The sequence below is a fragment of the Microcaecilia unicolor genome, chromosome 2, assembly GCF_901765095.1.
Source record: "Microcaecilia unicolor chromosome 2, aMicUni1.1, whole genome shotgun sequence".
Classification (NCBI taxonomy): domain Eukaryota; kingdom Metazoa; phylum Chordata; class Amphibia; order Gymnophiona; family Siphonopidae; genus Microcaecilia; species Microcaecilia unicolor.
In genome coordinates, this window is record NC_044032.1 from 466,501,037 (window position 1) to 466,524,778 (window position 23,742).

General features: G+C 42.9%; 1 protein-coding gene across 5 annotated transcripts in view; it reads right to left on the reverse strand.

The window, feature by feature from the left end:
• PTPRA (protein tyrosine phosphatase receptor type A) overlaps positions 1-23,742 on the reverse strand; it is a 373,699-nt gene that overhangs the window by 70,433 nt on the left and 279,524 nt on the right. For all 5 annotated transcript variants that reach the window (XM_030191011.1, XM_030191010.1, XM_030191012.1 and 2 more), the window contains 2 exons: positions 23,275-23,424; positions 13,618-13,711 (listed from right to left, as the gene is read on the reverse strand). In XM_030191011.1, the coding sequence (XP_030046871.1) occupies positions 13,618-13,711; positions 23,275-23,424 (244 nt within the window). The remainder of the gene's footprint in view (positions 1-13,617; positions 13,712-23,274; positions 23,425-23,742) is intronic.

Here is a 23,742-nt window from a genome sequence, read left to right on the forward strand (position 1 = left end):
GTTTTTTTCTGCGTTGAGCTTGAGTTGGAATGCATCCACCCATGAGTTCATTACTTGGAGGCTGTGTTTGATTTCATTTGTGATTTCAGTTAGGTCTTGTTTGAACGGGATGTAGATCGTGACATCGTCTGCGTAGATGTAAGGATTAAGGCCTTGGTTGGATAGCGATTTGGCCAGTGGTGTCATCATTAGATTGAAAAGTGTAGGAGAGAGCGGTGATCCCTGGGGTACGCTACATTCAGGTTTCCATGGTGATGAGGTGTTCAAATTAGCTAACACTTGGTATGTTCTTGCGGTTAGGAAGCAATTGATCCATCTCAGTACGCTTCCTCCAATCCCGAAATATTCTAGGATGTTCAATAGTATTTTATGGCTAACCATGTCGAACGCGCTAGACATGTCGAATTGTAGGAGAAGTACTCTGTTGCCAGTTGCAATTGTTAGTTTCAATTTTGTTAGGAGGGTGGTTAGTACTGTTTCAGTGCTGTGGTTGGATCGAAATCCTGATTGTGATTCGTGTAGTATCTGTTTTCTTTTGCACAAGGAAGTACCTGGAATAGAATCCCCGCCCTTCTTCCACTGGTGGAACGGGTTCGACCGCACTGGCCTTCAGAAGGGCAGAGAGTTCCACTGCAAGTACCTGCTTGTGCTGGGAACTATAAGATTCAGCTCCCGGTGGACAATTTGGAGGTTTGGATTCCAGACTTAGAGTGTACCCTAACTGGACTATTTGAAGAACCCACCGGTCGGAGGTTGTGAGAGGCCACCTTTGGTGAAAAAAACATCAATCTCCCCCCTACCGGCAAGTCGTCCAGTATGGACACTTTTACTGAGGCTATGCTCAACTGGAGCCAGTCAAAAGCCCATCCCTTGCTTTTGCTGGGGAGCAGAATGGGCCTTAGTCGCACTCTGTTGACGAGAACAAGCGCGCTGGGGTTGAACCTGGGCAGGCTGCCGAGAAGCAGAAGTGTACCTACGCCTAGAGTAGGTATAGAGGGCACTCCTCCTCCCTCCAAAAAACCTCCTACATGAGGAGGCAGTAGCAGAAGACTACTCCCGGTGGGAGAGAGAATCCATAGCACCATTATGCTTCTTGATTTGATCAACCACTACTACTACTATTTAGCATTTCTATAGCGCTACAAGGCATACGCAGCGCTCCACAAACATAGAAGAAAGACAGTCCCTGCTCAAAGAGCTTACAATCTAATAGACAAAAAATAAATAAAGTAAGCAAATCAAATCAATTAATGTGAACGGGAAGGAAGAGAGGAGGGTAGGTGGAGGCGAGTGGTTACAAGTGGTTACGAGTCAAAAGCAATGTAAAAGAGGTGGGCTTTCAGTCTAGATTTAAAGGTGGCCAAGGATGGGGCAAGACGTAGGGGCTCAGGAAGTTTATTCCAGGCGTAGGGTGCAGCGAGACAGAAGGCGCGAAGTCTGGAGTTGGCAGTAGTGGAGAAGGGAACAGATAAGAAGGATTTATCCATGGAGCGGAGTGCACGGGAAGGGGTGTAGGGAAGGACGAGTGTGGAGAGATACTGGGGAGCAGCAGAGTGAGTACATTTATAGGTTAGTAGAAGTTTGAACAGGATGCGAAAACGGATAGGGAGCCAGTGAAGGGTCTTGAGGAGAGGGGTAGTATGAGTAAAGCGACCCTGGCGGAAGATGAGACGGGCAGCAGAGTTTTGAACCAACTGGAGAGGGGAGAGGTGACTAAGTGGGAGGCCAGCAAAAAGCAGATTGCAATAGTCTAAACGAGAGGTGACAAGGGTGTGGATGAGGGTTTTGGTAGAGTGCTCGGAAAGAAAGGGGCGGATTTTACGGATGTTGTAAAGAAAGAAACGACAGGTCTTGGCAATCTGCTGGATATGAGCAGAGAAGGAGAGAGAAGAGTCAAAGTTGACCCCAAGGTTTCGAGCTGAGGAGACAGGGAGAATGAGAGACCCTCTACTTTTTCTCCAAAAAGATTGTTCCCCCGGCAAGGAACATCTGCCATCCGCTGCTGGACAGAATGATCCAGGTCAGACACCTGAGCCATGAGAGTCTGCGCATCATTATACCTTGAGCAGCGATTCTGGATGCCACGTCAAAAGTGTCAAAAGTACCCCTGGCCAGGAACTTGCGACACGTCTTCTGCTGCCTGACCACCTGGCGAAAAGGCTTGGCCAGCTCCGTAGGAAGTGCACCAACCAAGCTGGACAGTTGACGTATCAAGTCTCGCAAGTGTACGCTTGTGAAGAGATGGTATGACTGGATCTTGGCAGCGAGCATAGCGGCCTGATACGTTTTCCTCCCAAAAGAATCAAGAGTCCTAGCTTCTCTGCCTGGGGGCGCCGAAGCATAATGTCTATTACTCCTGGCTCTCTTGAGGGTGGGGTCCACCACCATGGAATTGTGGGCTAACTGAGACCTCATCAACCCAGGTTCACCGTGGATCCAATACTGGGATTCAGCTTTTTTCGGGACCACGGGGCCAGACAGAGGGGCTGACCAGTTTCGCATAAGGCCTTCCTTCAGTACCTTATGCAGAGGAACTGTCATAGCCTCTTTAGGTGGAGAAGAATAATCCAAGACCTCGAGCATCTCAGTCCTGGGTTCATCCTCAACCTCCACAGGGAAAGGAATAGCCGTAGCCATTTCCCAGACAAAAGAGGAAAAGGACAGACTCTCAGGTGGAGACAGTCTCCTTTCTAGCGGAAAAGAAGGATCAGAGGGAATCCCAAAGGACAAATCAGAAGAGAGGTACCTGGGATCCTCATCTGACTCCCACGAATGCTCCTGCTCAGTGTCAGATAAAACCTGAATTAAGGTGCTTCGACACAGAGGAACGATGTCCTCTATAGCGATATCGAGAGGCCAATGCCCTGTCCAACTGTGGTGAAGCTCCCTCCACCGATGTCGAAGCAGAGTCGACCTGGGTGGCAGCCGACGCCGATGCCGCAGGCGGCACAGCTGTCAGAGACCTCACCGCAGGAGAAGGGCCCGAGACCGCTGCAGCAGATGGTACAGAAGGCACAAGCGCCCCCGACACCTTAGCTGATTGACGTAGCAGTCCCTCCAGAAGCTCTGGAAACAAGGCCCGGATGCGCTAGTCGAGAGCAGCCATTGGAGAAGGCTGCGAGGTCGGTGGAACAGGCGGTGTCAGAATCCGAGGAGGTACGGGAGCAGGTACCGGGCTGCTAGCAGACCGAAGCATCGGCACCTCCTGTATAGAGGGGGAGCGATCCTCTTGGGCGCCGACGCTTCTCGGGTGCCGAGTCTATCGACGCCCCGGAGATCATGTGTCGAGGGAGAACGATGACGGTGCTTCTTTGCCTTTGCTCGACGCTTGTCATAAAGATTCCTCGGTACCGAGGACGTGGAATCCTCACGCCTCCTAGGGGCCGGGTCCGACGAAGGCCGGTCCCGGGGGGGCCTGCATAACAGGAGGCATCGAGACAGGTGGAGACCTGCTCGACGCCTCACTGCTCCCAGCATGAACTGGTCTCTGCGCAGCCATTACCTTGCTCCTGACGTAGATGCTCCTGTCGATGTCAACGCCGCTGACCTCGGTACCGATGTCAAAGGTCCGGACAGAACCCCAAAAGGTTTTTCTCGCTGGGCGTCTCGAGACGCTTGGGTCCATTTTTTCATACAAAGACACAGACTACAAGCAGCTGGGTTATGGTCGGGCCCAAGCCACTGGATACACCAAGTGTGGGTATCGGTACCCGAGATGGTCCGGTTGCATCGAGTACAACATTTGAAGCCACTGGGTGTCTTTGATGACATGAAAGGAAAAACGGCCTCGGCGAAATCAAACAATGCGATTATGTCAAAAAGAGGAGGCACAAAAAGGGAATAAACCCGACCGCACGGCCCAAAGGCCGGTCGCATCAAAAAAGAAAGGAAACTTTAAAGATGGACAAAAAGAAACAGGAAAACTACGGGAAACTACTCAAATTATTATTATTATTATTAATAATAATTTTTTTTTGTAAACAGAAGAAAGAAATAAAGCAAAACTAAATCGCTTCCTGGGCCTGAATGGAGCGCAGAGGAAACACTGCCGCACCTTGCCACAGAGAAAAAAGAATCGAGGTAGCATGCTCATGCGGCGGGAGGAAAGTCGTCCGCACATGCGTGGTGAGCGCGATTCACGCACCAGAACTCTCTGGCAAAACTTTTTGTTTATTTTGCTTGCAAAATTTCCGATTCCTGGGCCGCCGTGGACGTCAACCCATATGTGAGAACAAGCAGCCTGCTTGTCCTCGGAGAAAACATATGCACAAACCTGGATATTTTTGTTCTTGCAGACCATTAAGGCAATTTTCAGAGGGATACCACACACACTGCTTCCCTTTTCAAAGCTGGCTACATGTACTTTTCATGAACTTAAAATTGCCTCTCCTCCTAATGAATGATAATCTCATATATAATATTGCTATTCTGATAATAATCTTCAACTTTGTAGTTGTTGAAGTTACATTTATTACCCAGCAGGGTGATGAAACAGAAAACGATCAGAGAAACGTTACATCTGCCAGCAACAGTTCTAGATTTATATATCATGCTGCATTACAAGGTAGCATTCAGAAATTGAAAAATAACCGCACCTCTTCACTACCTCTGTCTTTCCATGTGTGAAATGCTTTAGGATACAGGAATGCAAGGAACATAAAATCAAATCATTTCATTTCAAAACAAGCAAGGAATCAGACAATCAAAGAAAAACGTATCTTTTTTTTAAATTAGTTAATTATACTTCTTTTCTTTATTTCTGAAATATGATTGTCAAGGATGTGGGTAGTCTATCAAATTATTCTTACTTTAAAGGTTAACAGTAAAAATCAATTTTATGTTTCCTACAAGGGGAACTTTTAAATAATTATTTGTCCATCTGTAGCTTGCAAGCTCATCAAGATGCTGCCACCATTCTGTATGTTCAACTTATTTCCATCTTGCACAAAGCTCTGAGCATAATTTCTTAATATGGGTCATAACCACTCAACTTGCTTTGCACACTTTGAAGGAAACAAATATCAGTACTACCCAAAGTTGGGAAAGAAAGTTCTCAGTTGCGTTCTGTATCATACTATTTGCCCATTACTCAGCAGGAACCAGCAGGTCAGCTCTATTTGGTGTATAGTGTGTGTACTTATAATGACATTTTAGATGATAGACAGATCTTTTTATGAACATCCGTGGAGACTCCTGATGCAGGCCAATTAGGCCGAAACATGGCCATGTCGAGTCTTGGATGTTAATAAATATTTGAAGAAACAAGTCTTCGCAAAAAAGCAAAACTGCAAACCAAAACAACGAAGATGACTAAAAAACAAAAAATGCAAAAGACGATGCGGCAGGTAAAAATCCAATAAAAAATAATACAATTCTAATGGTCAATAAATAAGATAATCAATAAACAAGATGAAAAGTCCATATACAATTAGAATGTTCGATGAGCAAGACTCGACACAGCTGTGTTTTGGCCTATGAGGCCTGCATCTGGTGTCTTTCAACTTCAGATGTTTTGTTTCTTGTGTCTTTAACCATCAGATATAATAACACTTGTATTCGTTTTTCAATTGAGGATTTTGTTATGAAGCTGTAGCGTCTCTTGAAATGTGCTCTAATGTTACTCTTAAAAAACATCTGATCTCAAGTGGGAACCCGGATCAGATAGTGTAGAACACGTTTCAAGAGACACTACAGCTTCATAACAAAATCCACAATTGAAAAATGAATACAAGTGTTATTATATCTGATTGTTAAAGACACAAGGAACAAAACATCTGAAGTTGAAAGACTCCTGATGCAGGCCTCGTAGGCCGAAACACAGCTGTGTCGAGTCTTGCTCATCGAACATTTTAACTGTATATGGACTTTTCAACTTGTCTATTGATTATCTTATTTATTGACCATTAAAATTGTATTATTTTTATTGGATTTTTACCTGCCGCATCATCTTTTGCATTTTTTATTTTTTAGTCATATTCGCTGTTTTGGTTTGCAATAAATATTTGAACTCTTTTATCATCGTCTGACCAGTCTTTTAGTCACCTTTCCTGTGCTTGCGTCACAGCAGTAGTTAGCTGCTCAGTACTCTGCGCTAACTTTCCTGTCTGTGCTTGAGCAGTGACTGGCTAAGGCACTGACAGGAAAGTTGACAGCAATGGTGTAAAAAAAAAAAAGGGCATGTTGCTGCAACCCCCGACACCTGTTTCACTCCCCCCCCCCCCCCCCCACCCCGCAAACATATCCCTGGTGGTCCCCTGACCCCCTCGGAACCCAACCCCCCCCACCCTTCTAAAACTATAAGAAAACCTAGTGCTCCAGTGGGAACCCCCCCCCCCCCCCGGCTAGGTTGGTCCAAGCCAGGCCAGGCACAGCCCACCTGAAGGCCCCACCCCCATGGTCAGTCAGGCCCAGCCTCCTCAGGAACAGGCCTCGTGGTCTAGTGGAGATCCAACCCACCCACCCCCAAATACCTTTTTGTAGGAGGTGGGAGTGATCCCTACTCACTTGTGCCTCTGGGGATGTCCTGGGCGGGGTTTAAGTACCATATAAGTCTTCACCTAGTGCATCTCAGGATGACTGCACAGGACACCACCATTTTGAAGATGAGGGCACCCAGAGGCACGAGCAAATATCCATCACTCCAGCCTCCTTCAAAAGGTAATGGGGTGGGCCGGGCCTCCACTAGACCACCACGCCTTTTTCTGGGGAGGCTGGGCCTGACCTAGTTGGGGGGTCCATGGAGAGGGGGAGGGGGCAACTGGACTACCAGGATATTTTTGGCTGGGAGGGATAGAGGTAAGGGCGGAGGGGGGGCACCGGACCACTGGAGAAATTTTTTTTTTTAAATTAGAGGAGGGGGTGTCAGTTGGGTCGGCATAGTTAGGTTGGAGGGAGAGAAGGGGTTCCAGTAAACACACGCTCCTCTCATCCAAAATCTTCTATGCTGACCCAGAACTGGTGTTAATTTTCTGGCACTAAATACGCCCGAGAACTTTCTTTTTTTTTGGGGGGGGGGGGGGGGGAATTGGTGCAGGGTGCTTAATGAAATCACTAGAGCAAATTCATGCAGTCGGAGTAAATATTACAACAGGGTTGTAAATGTTAAAATGAACCTCACTAATCCCAGTGCTAAAATAACTCTTAGCTAATTGCATTCACTCGTATCAACTCAATTCACTCTTATCAGCTCAATTCAACCTGATTACCAAAACTGATGACTCATTTCACATTCACCACTGTCCTTGGCTCGCCTTTATACTTCATCGGTTCAACCTCTATGTGGTTATGGTTGCTTAACATCAAACTTAATATTTCTTTAATCATATATTTGTAATAGCCACACTTATCTGGAAATAATGGACCAACCAACATGGACCATGTTTCCATACTGCATCAGGTAAGGACGCTGATGTCTGTACATTTCAATTCACTAACTCTCCTATATTATCCATGTCGGTTATCTGGGAATAATGGACCAACCGACATGGATAATATAGGAAAGTTAGTGAATTGAAATGTACAGACATCAGCGTCCCTACCTGATGTAGCATGGAAACATGGTCCATGTTGGTTGGTCCATTATTTCCAGATAAGTGTGGCTATTACAAATATATGATTAAAGAAATATTAAGTTTGATGTTAAGCAACCATAACCACATAGAGGTTGAACCGATGAAGTATAAAGGCGAGCCAAGGACAGTGGTGAATGTGAAATGAGTCATCAGTTTTGGTAATCAGGTTGAATTGAGCTGATAAGAGTGAATTGAGTTGATACGAGTGAATGCAATTAGCTAAGAGTTATTTTAGCTAAGAGTTAATCATGTATTTGTAATAACATTTATCTGGGAATAATGGACCAAATGTTATTACAAATACATGATTAAAGAGATATTGTTTGATATTAAGCAACCATAACCACTAGAGGTTGAACCAATGAAGAGTAAACCCGAGCCATGGGACAGTGGTTCATGTGAAACAAGTCGTCTCTGGTTCAGTGGTTTTGTTAATCAGATTGAATTGAGCAGATACGAGCGAATTGAGCTTGCTATGACTGACTGCAACTAGCTAAGAGTTTTTTTTAGTGCTTGGATTAGTGAGATGCTAGCGTTAGGTTTTGAGCATCAGGGCTTGAGTTAGGCAACCAAGCTTAGGGCTGCTCCACAATGGGTTGCTTTAGCCCTTAGAACAATCTGCACAGTCAAATGTGAGAGTTGATAAGTGACAAGGACAGATTGACCAGCATTGCTTGACTAAAGGCACAGTGCTGTGTGGAAACCTAGCCTATACAGCAGTGTGCAGTAAAAGTATAAAGAGAAGACCTGGTAGCTACCCTGCAGATTTCAGTCAATAAGGCAGATTTCAAGAGAGCTACTGATGTAGCTCTGATCTGAGAAATCTGACCTTGGAGCTGAAAAAAATATGCATTTGTTCACAGAAAGCAGAGGCTAGCCAGTTTACTAAGGTTCTTTTTACAACTGGCCTTCCAGTTCTATTTGGATTAAATGAAACAAAAATAGTTTGACTTCCTGAATGAAGCAGTTCTGATCAAGAAGTAGGCAAGATTTTATTTACAATCTGTATGAATGACCTTCTTTCAAGTAGTCAAATGAGGCTTTGAACAGAAAGCGGGAAGTACTATGTCTTCATTCAGGTGAAAAGAAATAAAGGTGTAACAACCTTCAATAAAAAGGTTGTTACATTTGTAAGGGATATTGGTTGTCCACATGAACTCCCCATTACCAAATCAAGGCATCTGTAGTGAGGGCTAACTGAAGCTGCCACGTTGAAAAAGCACACCCACTGATTGGGTCTGTATAACCACCAACTTAGAGGATGGTGAAGCGGAGAATGTAGATACAATATGGTAAAGAGAGCTTGGAACTGCTGATCCCACTGGAAACTGAGATCCTACTGAGGACGACTCAAAGTCATCTGTTCAAAGTCTCAATGTGAACAGACACCAACAGCACATTTGATAAGCCCTGGCTGTGATTTTGAATTCTGATTGTATATGCTTAACATGGGCCATAAGTATTTGAATCTTGTTCTCTGGAAGAAAAACACTCTAGCCTGAGTAGTGTCCAAGACAACTCATATTAAAGAAATGATGCTGTTCAAAGCATGGATTTCTGCAAATTGATAAGCAACCTCAGAGAGTAAAGACATTGGCTGGTTCTCTGTAAAACAGTTAAGGTTTTTGATTGAGCAATTAGAAGCCACTCATCCAGGTATGGATAAACTAGGTGGACCTTGTCTGTGTAGGTGGGAAGCTGCCACAATGAAGTACTTGGAAAACACCCTGGGTGTTGAGGAGAGGCTGAACGGGAGGGCTTTGTACTGGAAAATGACTGGATTGAAGGAAAAAGCTGAGGTATTTCTTGTGCAAAGGATGGATTGAATATTCGTATACCCATCTTTGAGATCCATAATGGTAAACATCCAGTTTCCTTCAGTGGAGGAAAAACCAATGGAATGGTAGTTATTCAGAATTTTTCTTTGAGCAGGTAATGGTTAAAGCAGTGGTTCCCAAACCTGGCCCTGGAGGCACCCCAGCCAATCAGGTTTTCAGGATATCCACAATGAATATTCATGAGAGAGATTTGCATGAACTACCTCCACTGCATGCAAATCTGTCTCATGAATATTTATTGTGGGTATCCTGAAAACCTGACTGGTTGGGGTGCCTCCAAGACCAGCTTTGGGAACCACTGGATTAAGGTCTTTGAAACTGAGGATGGGGACATAAAACTCCTTTTTTTTTTTTTTTTAATGATAAAACATATTGAACAGAACTCTCGATTCCTCTCCTGAGGTGGGCCAGATTCTATGGCATTAGCCTAGAATCTCCTCCTGAAATAGAGATAGGTGGCTGGAAGAAAGTAAGTATGCATGTATTTATTTGAAATATTGACCTTCTAGCACAAACCAATCAAAGCAGTTTACAAAAATATTTCAGCCATAAAATATTGATTCCCTCATCCTAAAACATCACATATCTAATATAATAATTTGCTCCTGCAACGTTCCAATGTCTCTCACTGCATTCGTAACCATCTCCTGACGTCACTCTCCCGCAGTAGAAGCCTGCTTGCCCGACGTCAGGAGATGTTACTACTCGGAACAACCTAGCCAGAAGCAGTCGTCACGTCGAGAAGCTGAAATCAATTACCACAGAGCTTTGAAACACACACAAAATAGGAAGAAACACCAGATTGAGGCTTGAAATGCACTGAGCGTAGCTATTGGAGCACCAGAACGAGGTATGGAATGCAAACAGAAAGGCTATTGGAGCATTGCACAGAATGAAACTAAAACCTCCTTGGCATGCAAGGAGGCTGAAACACCAGACTGAGGCTTGCAACGCTCATTGGTTGAATAGTAAACACTGTCCAAAAAGCGCACGCACTGCAAGAAAGTAGCTCCAGAACCTTTAACCCACAATGGCAAAAATATGCTCGCAGCCGGTCCTCAAACCCGGGAAACAGACCTAACTAGCACCTTGACTGAAAAGTAGCCCAAAAACTACAACGGGTCAACATTTCCAGCAAATAAATCCAGACCAATTGGGTGAGAAAACAGCGGAAATTGCAAGCTTGATCTACCGGCTCCTTCTCTTTTGCGTAAGCTCCACCTATGGCTGTGACATCAGGCTCCGCCTTCAGCGCCGGCCCTCCTCTCCCGCTCGCCATGATGAACAAATGAACTCTCAGGGAATGGAATTTAAATTCCACAAAGGGGAGAAAGTGCTCTGCTTCAAACCGGACCCGACCAAGGCTAACGTGCTGTACGATGCTAAGGTGAGGAAGGGTAGGGCTGGCATCATAACCAGGGCCTACTTGCAGGACAGATACATCTCTCCCAGCAGCGTGCCCCCCCTCCCTCCATTTTTTTTTCTCCATGTCTCCGCTTCCTCTTCCTTACCCCTTGCTGGGTGGCTCTGTCTTATTTTTCTGTCGTTTTTGTGTGTGTTTCTCTTTCTGCTGAGTGGTGCCTTCCCCACTTCCCTCTTTTGTTCACTTATCTGGATATATCGTATATTAATTTGTGTACATTCTGCTTACTATTTTTTAAAATACTATACATACAATTTTCTAAAAAACACAATATTACTCATTATATACCCTGATGTTTGGTAATGGTTCCCTTAAGAAGGTAATTGCAATGACATCATCATTTTCCTAGCGCCCGTTTCATGTCTTTCAGAAACGGGCCTTTTTTTACTAGTTATAACATAACTTCTACAGACAGTTATCAATTCCTTATCTTAAAACTTTCCCAGATTGTTTGCCCCGAAAAGGCCAAAGTGAAAAATAAGTTTTCAGGTCTTTCTTGACATGATCCCAGTGTACCTCAGATCAAAGTTATTGGGGAAGGGAATTCCATAATGCAAAGACTAAAAAACGTAAAAATCTCTAGTAGTATCTAATCTGAATTGTGAAAGAGATGGGATCACCAGACAATTCTGTTTTTGGTGTAGAAGGAATCAGTAAATTGGCTAAATACTGGGGCCATCCTAGAACCAAAATCTTATACTGGTGTGACAAGATCATACCGTTTGGGTTCCAACAATATGCTCTGTAGCCTCATTCTGGATAGTCTTCAGGCAATTAATAGTGCATTTTGGCAAACTGTTAAACAAAGAATTACCATAATCCAGTCTATTAAGAACTAGCACATGAACCAGTTTATTAATGATGACTGATTAATAAAAGGGCACACATTTAATAAAACTGACACAATATGTGAGTTTTGTCCCCAATAAAGGGCAATCTGGAGGATGGCTGATGAATCTGAGGAAACAGACATCCCAAATAAAGGCTCCCACAGGGAGCATAGTCTAAAAGAAAGATGTTGCTTAGGTTGGGCAGGAGTCACTTGTTTAGTATGAGTCTTCTCCCTTTGTCCTAGGTTTAGGTACTACAGTCTTTTGCACCAGCTGAGGTTGTTTTTGGTAGTATGAGGTGAAACCTCTTTAGGTAATAATACTTCCATCTATACTGGCTGAATAAGGTGCGCTTAGCAGAGGTGGCCAATGTGGAGGTCTTAAAGCTGAAAGATGCTGTTAGTATGAATTCTACTTGCTCCTGAGCTTGTGTATAGAGAGCTGGTGAGAAGACTTGTATCTTGTGGAAGATGGTATGCATTTATTGCACCATATAGAGCTGGTGAGCAACTATTCTTCCAGAGAGCACACTCCCTGTAATACTTTCTTTATGATATGATCCATCAATCTAGAATATTTACTAGGGCATGTATTAGAAAAATCCATGCATTTTTTTTTTGCCGTTCCACGTCACTGCTTACACAGATACTGAAGAGTAAGGCAGTTGGACTATTGAATCCTGGAAATGGTTGGCCTTTATACTTCATATCCAAATGTTTAGAGACTGGTTGAATAGTGAGTGGATTCTGCTACATGTGGAATTGTTGGTCCTTGAGCATACCATTTACAGGTACTACCACTGTTGTCTTCAGGTCTTTATATATTTAACAAACATAAGATGTCTAATCTGGGCTCTGTTTCCTGCCGAAAAGGAAAAGGTACCTCTTTACTTTAGCCATCTTACTGACAAACTTCTGGATATGAAATGTCCTTGTACAGGGACTCATTCCTTGGAAGTAGAGGAAAAGGGTCAGAAAGAATACCTATAGATTGTTCTTCCTTATGCTCAGCAGAGGGTAACAGTATATCAAAAGGATTTAGTGGGCTCTCCACATTAGATGGAACTGAATTTGGAGAGGTCAGAGGAAGCGAATGAGTTAGTTTGTGTTCACAGTCTGAGAAGGGTAATAAGGAGACATCAGGATGCACACAGGAAGCTCTCTGCACAGGTGTAAACCACAGAAGTGTGATGATTCTTAAGTTGTGACATACAGAGAACATCCAATGCATCTTTAAGATATCCCATCATAATGCCTTCAAACATCTTTGCAGAAAACAGAATGGTCAGGCAGTCAAAAAGATGACAAAGAAGAGCAGTTCTCTAACAGGCAGCTAGCTGTAGGACTCTATTCTATAAAGAAACACAGGTATCTACCTTCCTTTATGGAATCCTAGCGTAACTTGATATATAACATTTAGGTGTAAGAACTTATACTGGTCACAGAGCTGGTGTGTTAGTGCCTATATGCCAGAGATATGTGCATACATTATAATATTTTATAATTTACATATGTAAATGTGAACCCTCCACCCATGTTTATGCCCCCTTGCAAATACGTACTATATAACTACCTCTGCACAGAGGAGACTGCAATGCACGGGAAGGGCTGCACATGCTCAGAACATTGCACTAAAGCTTTGATCTCTGGGAGAGCAGTTCTGTTCCAGTGCCATTGGATGACATCACCCACTTGTGTGCCTGACTCAATCTTGCTTGCTGATGGAAAATAAGTTTTTAGATTTGATTACTCGCCTTTCAAGGTAAGTCAAAATCAGGTACTGTAGACACTTTCCTTCTCTACAGGGATTTCAGTCTAAGTTGGATGCAGTAAAGCTATGTGGAAAATTAAACCCACTCAAGTGATTTACCTTACAGAAGCAGTGAAAAAAAAATGCTACTGCTCATCTCTTCTATAGTCCTATGAGATGAAACATACAGATAAACGTTAACTCACATGGAATTATCTGTAAGACCCTATTTTTTTTCATGTTGGCTGGCAAATTACCCGTCCTCATCTTATCATTCTGAATTTTGATTGAAGTTAGCTTCTGTAAAAGGAAAGGAGAAAGAATTGTACCAATTACAACCATTCAAATTTAAGCACTCAAAATACTAAGGTGGCTAATTTTTTCATCTTAATTACTAAGTTCTCCACAAACAGCAGAAACAAAAACAGAGAAATATGTAGGCAGATAAAGACCATATGGCATATCTAGTCTGCCCATCCATGCCATCTACTTTCCCTATCACTCCTTTAGAGATTCTATGTACTTGTCCCAAGCTCTCTTGAACTCAGATACAGATCACCACTTCCACAGGCTGTTCCACGAATTCACCACCCTTTCCATGAAGTATTTCTTCAGGTTATTTCTGAGTCTACCCCCTTTCACCTTCATCTTATGTCCCCTCATTCCAGAGATTCCTTTCAAATGAAAGAGACTCACCTCCTGTGTATTAATGCCCTCTCCTGCCTTTGTTCCAAAGTATGCATATTGAGATCATTAAGTCTGTCCCCATATGATTTATGTCAAAAAACACTGATTAATTTAGTAGCTGCCTTCTGGACCGACTCTATCCTGTTTATATCTTTTTGAAGGTGTGGTCTCCAGAACTGTACACAATATTCTAAATGAGGTCTAACCAGAGTCTTATACAGAGGGCATCATCATCTCCTTTTTCCTACTAGCCATTCTTCTCCCTATGCACCCAAGCATCATTCTAGATTTCGCCATTGCCTTTTCTACCTGTTTGGCCACCTTAAGATCATAACATATGATCACACCCAAGTCCTGCTCCTCTTTCATGCACAAAAGTTCTTCACCCCTTAAACTGTACCGTTTCCTCAGGTTCTTCTTGCAGCCCAAATGCATGACCCTGCATTTTTTAGCATTAAATCTTAACTGCCAAATTTCAGACCATTCCTCTAGCTTTGCTAAGTCCTTCCTTATGTTATCCACACCATCAGGGATGTATACCTTATTCCACATTTTGGTATCATCCGCAAAGAGGCAAATCTTACTAGACAGCCCTTCAGCAATATCGCTTACAAAAATGTTAAAAAGAACCGACTCAAGCGGCATACCACTGGTAATATCCTTTTCATCAGAATGAGTTCCATTTACCACCACTCTCTTTCACCTTCTGCTCAACCAGTTCCTAACCCAGTCAGTCACTTTAGGGCCCATACTGAGGGCACTCAGTTTATTAGTTGCTTATGCGAAACTGTGTCAAAGGTTTTACTATAATCTAAATATACCACATCTAGCACTCTCCATTGATCCAACTCTCTGGTCACTCAGTCAAAGAAGTTAATCATATTTGTCTGAGAAGACCTGCCTCTAGTAAAACCATGTTGCCTTTGGTACAAGTTAAATCACAATGGCCAATATCAACTACAAGATCACTGTTCTTATGAACCAATGAATCACTGTTACCTGGAAAATGCCAACCTCAAGGGAAGACTTCCTGATACATTAGAAAAGTAACACACCTTAGCTTACTCTTTGAATGAGTATGGTTTTTTTTCCCTTTAAAACTTTTAGTTTCCCACCAATTCTGAGCTCCTACTGAGAAGTACCATCTTGCTGAGAAATACTGCCCTCTGTCACTGCTGTCAGCAAATTCCCACTCATCATAGCTTGCCCCGACTCTCTCAAATGCATCACTTCTTTTTTTTCTTGCAACCCCAGAATTTATGCATCTTTCCATTTCATTTGTAGAGCATTGCACCATATTCATCGCTAAACCAGTGACTTTCAAGTTGAAATGCTAACTTTGAACTGAATAGTCACAATGTCTGTACTGCAAAGAAATGAATGCAATGCTGATACAATGTGAAGACTGTGTCAGTTCTTACGGTTGTAGTTTTGGATATTTCTTTTTTGACTGCGTGAACTGAGGATGCAATATATACTAGATCGCTGACACACAATGATCCCTGATGCAGGAAGAATGCTGAAACATAACCAGAGGGGTAGCTCTCAGAATGTTGAACCTATTCCCGTTAGAGTATGCACTAGTTTGCCCCATAGACTAGTACCCAAGGTAGAGCAGTCTAGAATTCCCTGAAAGCATAACCATCAGTCTTCTGGCGGGGGGAGGAGTTGAGATGAGGCTCAGTTTCCCTGGATGATTAAGCTAGAACTAAAGAGAAGCTGGAAGGAAGAGAAGCAGCTAAATGCACCTTGGGAAAAAGTCTTCAGACAGGTAGCAGACTGCAGCCCGGAAACATTTCCCCTGAGCTGCTGGAGGAAAACATGGAAGTTGTGGAGGAATACGAGCTCTGTCCTGAGGAGACAATGGGAGGTTACTGCAGAGTGAGCCTCAGCTTAAACTATGATTTTGAATTTCCATTTACTATTATTTAAGTACGTGGCTGCCAGGTAACCAGACCCATAAAATCCTGGCAAGTGGGTGGTGGGCTGTAGGCACAACTGTATGTGGTGGTGACCCAGAGATTCTGTTGGGAATGACCTTGTTTTATTTTTTTTAATTGCAAGTAACCCTGGAATTGGGAGCTTCTATCCAGGACAAGTATTAAAGGCACTGGGAGTGCCTGGGACTTGATGCTTAAGATAAACGTGAGCTAAGCCAAACAAAGTAAAGCCAAAACTCCTTGCTGAACTTGTGCTTCTGGCTTAAGGAGGGTGAGGAAACAAAGAACTTGCTTATTATCCTGCCTCCTTAGGAAATACTTCGGCCTCTATAATTTTTTCAAAATATTACCTGAGATGAAGGAGGGTTTTTTTTTTTTTTTTTTTGGGGGGGGGGGGGGGGGGGGGTTATGGTTTTCAAATTGACCATTTTGGACTGGGATTTGTTGGGATGAAGAAAAACCTGATGTGGATTGTTGTGGGGATTTGAACTGTGGAAAAAAGTGTTTTTGTGACACTCCAGAACTACAGACCCCCTCAAGTAGCATGCAAAAAAAAAAAAAATAGAATTATAGATAGATAGATAGATAGATAGATAGATAGATAGATAGATAGATAGATAGATAGATAGATAGATAGATAGATAGATAGATAGAAAAGTTTTGTGAGCTAGCTTAACAAACTTGTAAATCTGTTAACTTATAGAATAAACAGATACAGATTACTTGAAACTGATGAATCCACAGTTGCATTTATGCAGACCAAACCAATTTGCAGGTCATCAGATGGCAGATTCAATATGGATTCTTATGAATTGGTCAAATCTAATGAAGTTTTTGGAGGATTTGTTGAGAAATTTCCCATTGAACCTGAGAAAGATCTGAAAAACCCCTGAATTCAAAAGAGCCTGAAAACATGTTTGGTTCAATTTTTGTTTTATTCTGTTACAGCAGACCATGTTCTGACTGTGTATCTTTTTGTCCTGTAATTGTCCCCCCGGAACAGGACTATTAATTGTTTAATTTTAGATACTAATGACTTGCTTGGACTCCTGATGCAGGCAGCAAAGCTGAAACATGGCCCATGCTGAGTTCTGTATAGGAACTGAAGAGCATCAATTGAAATAAAGACCCCTTTTTAGAACTTATGGCATGCACACACCTTTTTGCTACTTGTGGTATATTGGTTATCCCCCCTGTTTGGTTTTTCCTTCAATTTCTGTGGAGATCCTTCCTCCTTCTGCACCCTTTTTTTTTCTGTCTGGTTCAATTTTGATTTCATGTTTTGGCACCTTTGTCATATCTTGTTTACCATTCAAGCCTCACCAATGGCATCCACTGAAGGATGGCAGTAGATGGTTACACGATGAGCACCATACCTGAATTAATCTGGTTTATCAGGTGAATTGGAAAAAGATCACATACATATATGTTTCATAACAGTTCTAGGGGACAATTATTTGCAACTGGTTTAGCACTTTAAAGTGCTATCTTGTCACACAGCAATAGAGACAGTATAACTATAGTAGTACTAATCCATTCCATCCACTATCAACATGATGCATCAAGCATTCCACAGCACACTTCTGTGCCTTAGAAAAGTTTTTCCTAGGCTGCCGTGCTGGCAGCCCAGCATGATTCAATACTAGAGAGTTGCAGAGGGACAGAAATCCAACCCGTCCTCGTGGGACTCTAACCCATCCCCACCGCAAGTAATCTCCTCCATCCCAGCCCCTGGCCACCCAGCCCCTGCCGCTTCGCAGTCACATTGCCCCCCCTCCCAAGAAAGAGATCTACATGAAATGTCCCAGATTCATCATTTTCTCCATTCTACTGGCAGGAGCAGATCAGTGCTCTTTACCTGTATTAGTGCCTTCTCTTTTGGCTTCAATCTGATGCCCAAATCTTGTAAGACTCCCTGGCCTCACGTGTTCAGATAGATTGAAGCAAGCAGAATGATGAACACACAAGTAAAAAGCATAGCTCTCCTTTTACCAGTGGGAGAGGGGTAGTGAGAATTGTGTAAAATTTGATTTGGTGAGCAACAAAGATTGCTCCTCATCAATCTGTTAAAAGAATTATACTTTAATTATATTTTCTTTTCTACTCTTATTAAAACCAATTAAATCTGCTGCCATGGTACCATATGTAGGGCAGACAGTACCTCTATTAAGTTTGGAGATGCTGGATTAAATCCCATCAGTGGCAAACATACCTCTAGACTGGTAACATTGAGAAAAAAAACAGTATGATCCATTCTTAGTTATAGTTATGGTTTATTTTATTTAATACACCACCTTTTGTAAGCACACATCAAAGTGGTTTAAGAAGAAAAGTGATGATTATTCAGTAGCCAACTTGTCAAAGTCCAAGATGGACCTGAGAAGGCTTTCAGAGCCTTTGTCTCTAAAATGAGTATTAATTCCTGAGGAAGAAACATGGTCTCCTCAAAAAAACTTCTAGACTGAAATGCTTCCCTGCACACGTTTTCTCTGAGCTGTGGACTAGCCTGCAAAAGAAATTCCTAAGTTCCTTCCCTGTGTCTGAACTAGCAAAAAGGCATCTAAAGAACCCAGTGGTCTGTAAATGACAAATTTAACATTATTATTTTACTTCCTTAAAATTTATAGTGCTTGAAAGTGAGTCAGACTCACTTCTGCCTTTTAAACTGCTTCGCTTTCAGTTATCCCGTACCCCTCTTGTCTCCATCCTCCATCCATTACATTTCCCATTTCTTATATTCTGCCTATACTGCTGAGTTCAAGGCGGATTCCATATAAAGAAACCACAGACACAATTCTTGGAACATACAAAAAAACACATCAAACTTAAAATTTAAACAATATTGAAATGATCCTGGGTAAACAAAATTTAACCTTTGATTCCACTAAGAAGAGATTCCATACTTCCTAAATAGCACTGTCGTGACAGATTTCCTAAAAACATCATAATTTGCTAATTGTCTAATACATATAGGTAATGTATTCAACATATGCCTAAACGACCTCTTTTAAAATACCATAAAATTATGCGTGATGGCATGTATGGGGGTAGAGTTTGGGCGGAGGCTGGAGTTAGCACACCGATTATGAAATACTTTGATCTATGTACATACGTGCATAAAGTACATGCCTTCATTTACACCAGCTCTCGAGCAGGTGTACGTGATCGTACCTATTCAAGGTAAGTTCTCTGCCACATACTCTAGTAGTTTATAAAGTAGGTGCCTATATACTGTTATGAAATAGCACCTACGTAAGCACCTCTGTAGGTGCTAACTCATGGGTCCCATTATAAAATTACCCTCTATATGCGTACAACTGAAATCTCTTGTATTACTCATGGTCACAAAAGCTTTCCAATATTAATTGAACTTGAAGATTCTTTTTAAAAACACATTCTTTTGCTTTCCTACAAGGAGGTTCTTGCCAAAGCCCCTTAGGAACATCAACCAGTTTTAACAATCTACCATAAGATTCAGCAATGCATTTAATGTCAGAATGCATTCTACTTCCCACTAAAACAATGGCTGACATTGTATTGTTTTTAAAAAAGCCTAAGTAATAGCTTACATCACCATCATTGGTTCCCAAACATTTTAGTTCCATTCCATTTAATACTTTGTTTAAAGTTGGGAAGCAAGAGAGAGGTGCTGTTGCTGGGAGATTTCAATCTGCCAGATGTAGATTGGAAGGTTCCGTCAGCGGAATCGGAAAGAAGTAGAGGGATCGTGGATGCTTTCCAAAGTGTTTTGCTCAGACAAATGGTGATGGAACCCACGAGAGAGGGAGCAACACTGGATCTGGTGCTCGCAAATGGGGATAGCGTGTCAAATATCTGAGTGGGTGCCCACCTGGGCAACAGTGACCATCAAACAGTTTGGTTTGATATAACAGCTAAAGTGGAGAGCGGCCACTCAAAACTCAAAGTCCTGGATTTCAAGCGTGCTGACTTTAGTAAGATGGGGGAATACCTGAGGAAGGAGATGATGGGCTGGAAGGAAGTACAAGAAGTGGAAGGACAGTGGTCCAGGCTGAAAGAAGCTATAAATAGGGCCACGAACCTTTATGTAAGGAAAGTAAATAAAAGCAAGAGAAAAAGGAAACCGATATGGTTCTCCAAGCAAGTAGTTGAGAAAATAAAGGCTAAAGAGTTGGCGTTCCAGAAATACAGAAAAACTCAAGAAAAGGAACACATGGAGGAATACCAGATGAAACTGAAAGAAGCCAAGAGAGAGATACGACTGGCAAAAGCGCAAGCGGAAGAACAAATGGCTAGAAATGTAAGGAGGGGTGACAAAAATTTCTTCAGGTATATTAGTGAAAGGAGAATGACTAAAAAGGGAATTGTGAGACTAAAAGATACTGCGAACCGCTATGTGGAAAATGATGAAGAAAAAGCAAATTTGCTAAATAGATACTTTTGTTCTGTTTTCACAGAAGAAAATCCTGGAGAAGGACCGCGATGGACTGGAAATAGTACAAATGAGAATGAAGTGGATAGAGCACCGTTCACGGAAGAAAGTGTGTATCAACAACTTGAAAAGCTAAAGGTGAACAAAGCCATGGGACCGGACGGGATCCACCCCAGGATATTGAGGGAGCTCAGAGAGGTTTTGGCGGGTCCTCTTAAAGATTTGTTTAATATATCCTTGCAGACGGGAAAGGTTCCGAGGGATTGGAGAATGGCGGAGGTGGTCCCTCTTCACAAAAGTGGTGATAGGGAAGAAGCTGGAAACTACAGGGCGGTAAGCCTCACTTCGGTTATTGGAAAAGTAATTGAAGCGATGCTGAAGGAAAGGATAGTGAATTTCCTGGAAGCCAATAAGTTGCAAGATCCGAGACAACATGGTTTTACCAAAGGGAAATCGTGCCAAACGAATCTCATTGAGTTCTTTGATTGGGTGACAGGAGAATTGAATCAGGGACGAGCTATAGACGTAATCTACTTAGATTTCAGCAAAGCTTTTGACACGGTTCCCCACAGGAGGCTCTTAAATAAACTGGAGGGGCTGAAGATAGGACCTGAAGTGGTGCACTGGATTAGGAACTGGGTGACGGACAGACGCCAGAGGGTGGTGGTAAATGGAATTCGCTCAGAGGAGGGAAAGGTGAGTAGTGGAGTGCCTCAGGGATCGGTGCTGGGGCCGATTCTGTTCAATATATTTGTGAGTGACATTGCCGAAGGGTTAGAAGGTAAAGTTTGCCTATTTGCGGATGATACTAAGATCTGTAACAGAGTGGACACCCGGGAGGGAGTGGAAAACATGAAAAGGATCTGAGGAAGCTAGAAGAATGGTCTAAGGTTTGGCAATTAAAATTCAATGCGAAGAAATGCAAAGTGATGCACTTAGGGAATAGAAATCCACGCGAGACGTATGTGTTAGGCGGGGAGAGTCTGATAGGTACGGGCGGAGAGAGGGATCTTGGGGTGATAGTATCTGAGGATTTGAAGGCGACGAAACAGTGTGACAAGGCGGTGGCCGTAGCTAGAAGGTTGTTAGGCTGCATAGAGAGAGGTGTGACCAGCAGAAGAAAGGGGGTGTTGATGCCCCTGTATAAGTCGTTGGTGAGGCCCCACCTAGAGTATTGTGTTCAGTTTTGGAGGCCGTATCTTGTTAAGGGTGTAAAAAGAATCGAAGCGGTGCAAAGAAAAGCTACAAGAATGGTATGGGATTTGCGTTACAAGACGTATGAGGAGAGACTTGCTGAACTAAATATGTATACTCTGGAGGAAAGGAGAAACAGGGGTGATATGATACAGACGTTCAAATATTTGAAAGGTATTAATCCGCAAACTAACCTTTTCTGGAGATGGGAAGATGGTAGAACGAGAGGACATGAAACGAGACTGAAGGGGGGCAGACTCAAGAAAAATGTCAGGAAGTATTTTTTCACAGAGAGAGTAGTGGATGCTTGGAATGCCCTCCCGCGGGAGGTGGTGGAAATGAAAACGGTAATGGAATTCAAACATGCGTGGGATAAGCATACAGGAATCCTGTGCCGAAGGAATGGATCCTCAGGAGCTTAGTCAAGATCAGGAGGCGGGGCTGGTGGTTGGGAGGCGGGGATAGTCCTGGGCAGACTTATACGGTGTGTGCCAGAGCCGGTGGTGGGAAGCGGGACTGGTGGTTGGGAGGCGGGGGTAGTGCTGGGCAGACTTATACGGTCTGTGCCAGAGCCAGTGGTTGGGAGGTGGGGATAGTGCTGGGCAGACTTATACGGTCTGTGCCCTGAAAAGCACAGGTACAAATCAAAGTAGGGTATACACAAAAGTAGCAAATATGAGTTATCTTGTTGGGCAGACTGGATGGACCGTGCAGGTCTTTTTTCTGCTGTCATCTACTATGTTACTATGTTTAAGTAGGGCAAGTAGGGCTAAAAGAACAGTACATCTCCTACTCTCTGGTAATCAAAGCAAGAAGTGTGGAAAGTACCTGGCAGCCTATGGTAACTAAAGATCCCAAATTCTTACTTTTAAGTTAGCAAATGGGCTTGAATGAACAGCTCAACAAATGGCAAAAATGCCTGATCTGTACTGCTATATTCTGAGTACCTGGCAGGTGCATCTGTAGTCACTCAGGACCCCTGTTACAAAGTGGCGGTAAGCCCAACGCGGGCTTACCGCTCTCTAAAAGGGAAGTACTACCGGGCTACCACAGCAGCCCGGAGTTAGTTGCCACCCCCAGCATGCATCATATCTGGTGCTACAAAAATATTTTTATTTTTGTAGTGCCGGTGTGTACCCAGCGGTAATCGGGCAGTGCCTCATGCTGCCCAGTTACTGCCAGGTTAGCGTGGCAGCCCTTACCGTCCCGAAATGGCCGCACGGCAAGTGCTTCACTTGCTGCAAGGCCATTTCCTGAAAAAAAGAAAGACCTGCCTTTTACCTGCTGTGGTAAAAGGGGGCCTCACTGCGCGTCAAAAACACACAACGACACCAGTGCAGGTCCCCTTTTGCCGCAGCTTCTTAAAAGGGGCCTCAGTGACAATGGCTTGGAGCTCAACCATCTGTGTAACAGAACTGTTCACTTACCAATTCTGGGATGAGCAATATTCATTTTGATCATGCATGAAGCAACTGTTTCTATAAACTTTACAGCTTGAATGAAGACTCATTTGCCTAGCCCAGTACAGTGTCTGCATCCTGGTGTTAAGACAAAGTTTTCTCAATACAGCTCAGTTTGCATTTTCTCTTTAAGGGACAACAACCTAAAAGAGCATTGTAATTAATACATACCTTAAACTCCTCCTCCAAACCACTGCTGCTGGACCCTGGGATTTTATTATATAGTTTCTGAAGATGGATCTCCAGAGAAGTGACTTCTAGCTCTGTATCTCCATACAAATAATGTTCTAGAAGTGCTTGATATATGAATACATACTGCATCTAAAATATGCAAAAACAAGCCCCCATTATACAGATGTTCTGAGTAATAATTCCTACCCACTCACAAGAACAATGTACCTAATGCATACTGCACCAGAGCTCTAAAGAATGCAAAGGAAGCAGAAAAGGTCATAGTGGGTCTGATACACAGCCAGCTTGCTTGCTCATACATAAAGTTAAGTGCCAACACTTAACCTTATGTACACATTCAACAGAAATGGCATCACTGAATATATATATATATATATATATATATATATATATATATATATATATATATATATATATATAAGCAGTGCCTGCTATTTCACCTGCCCA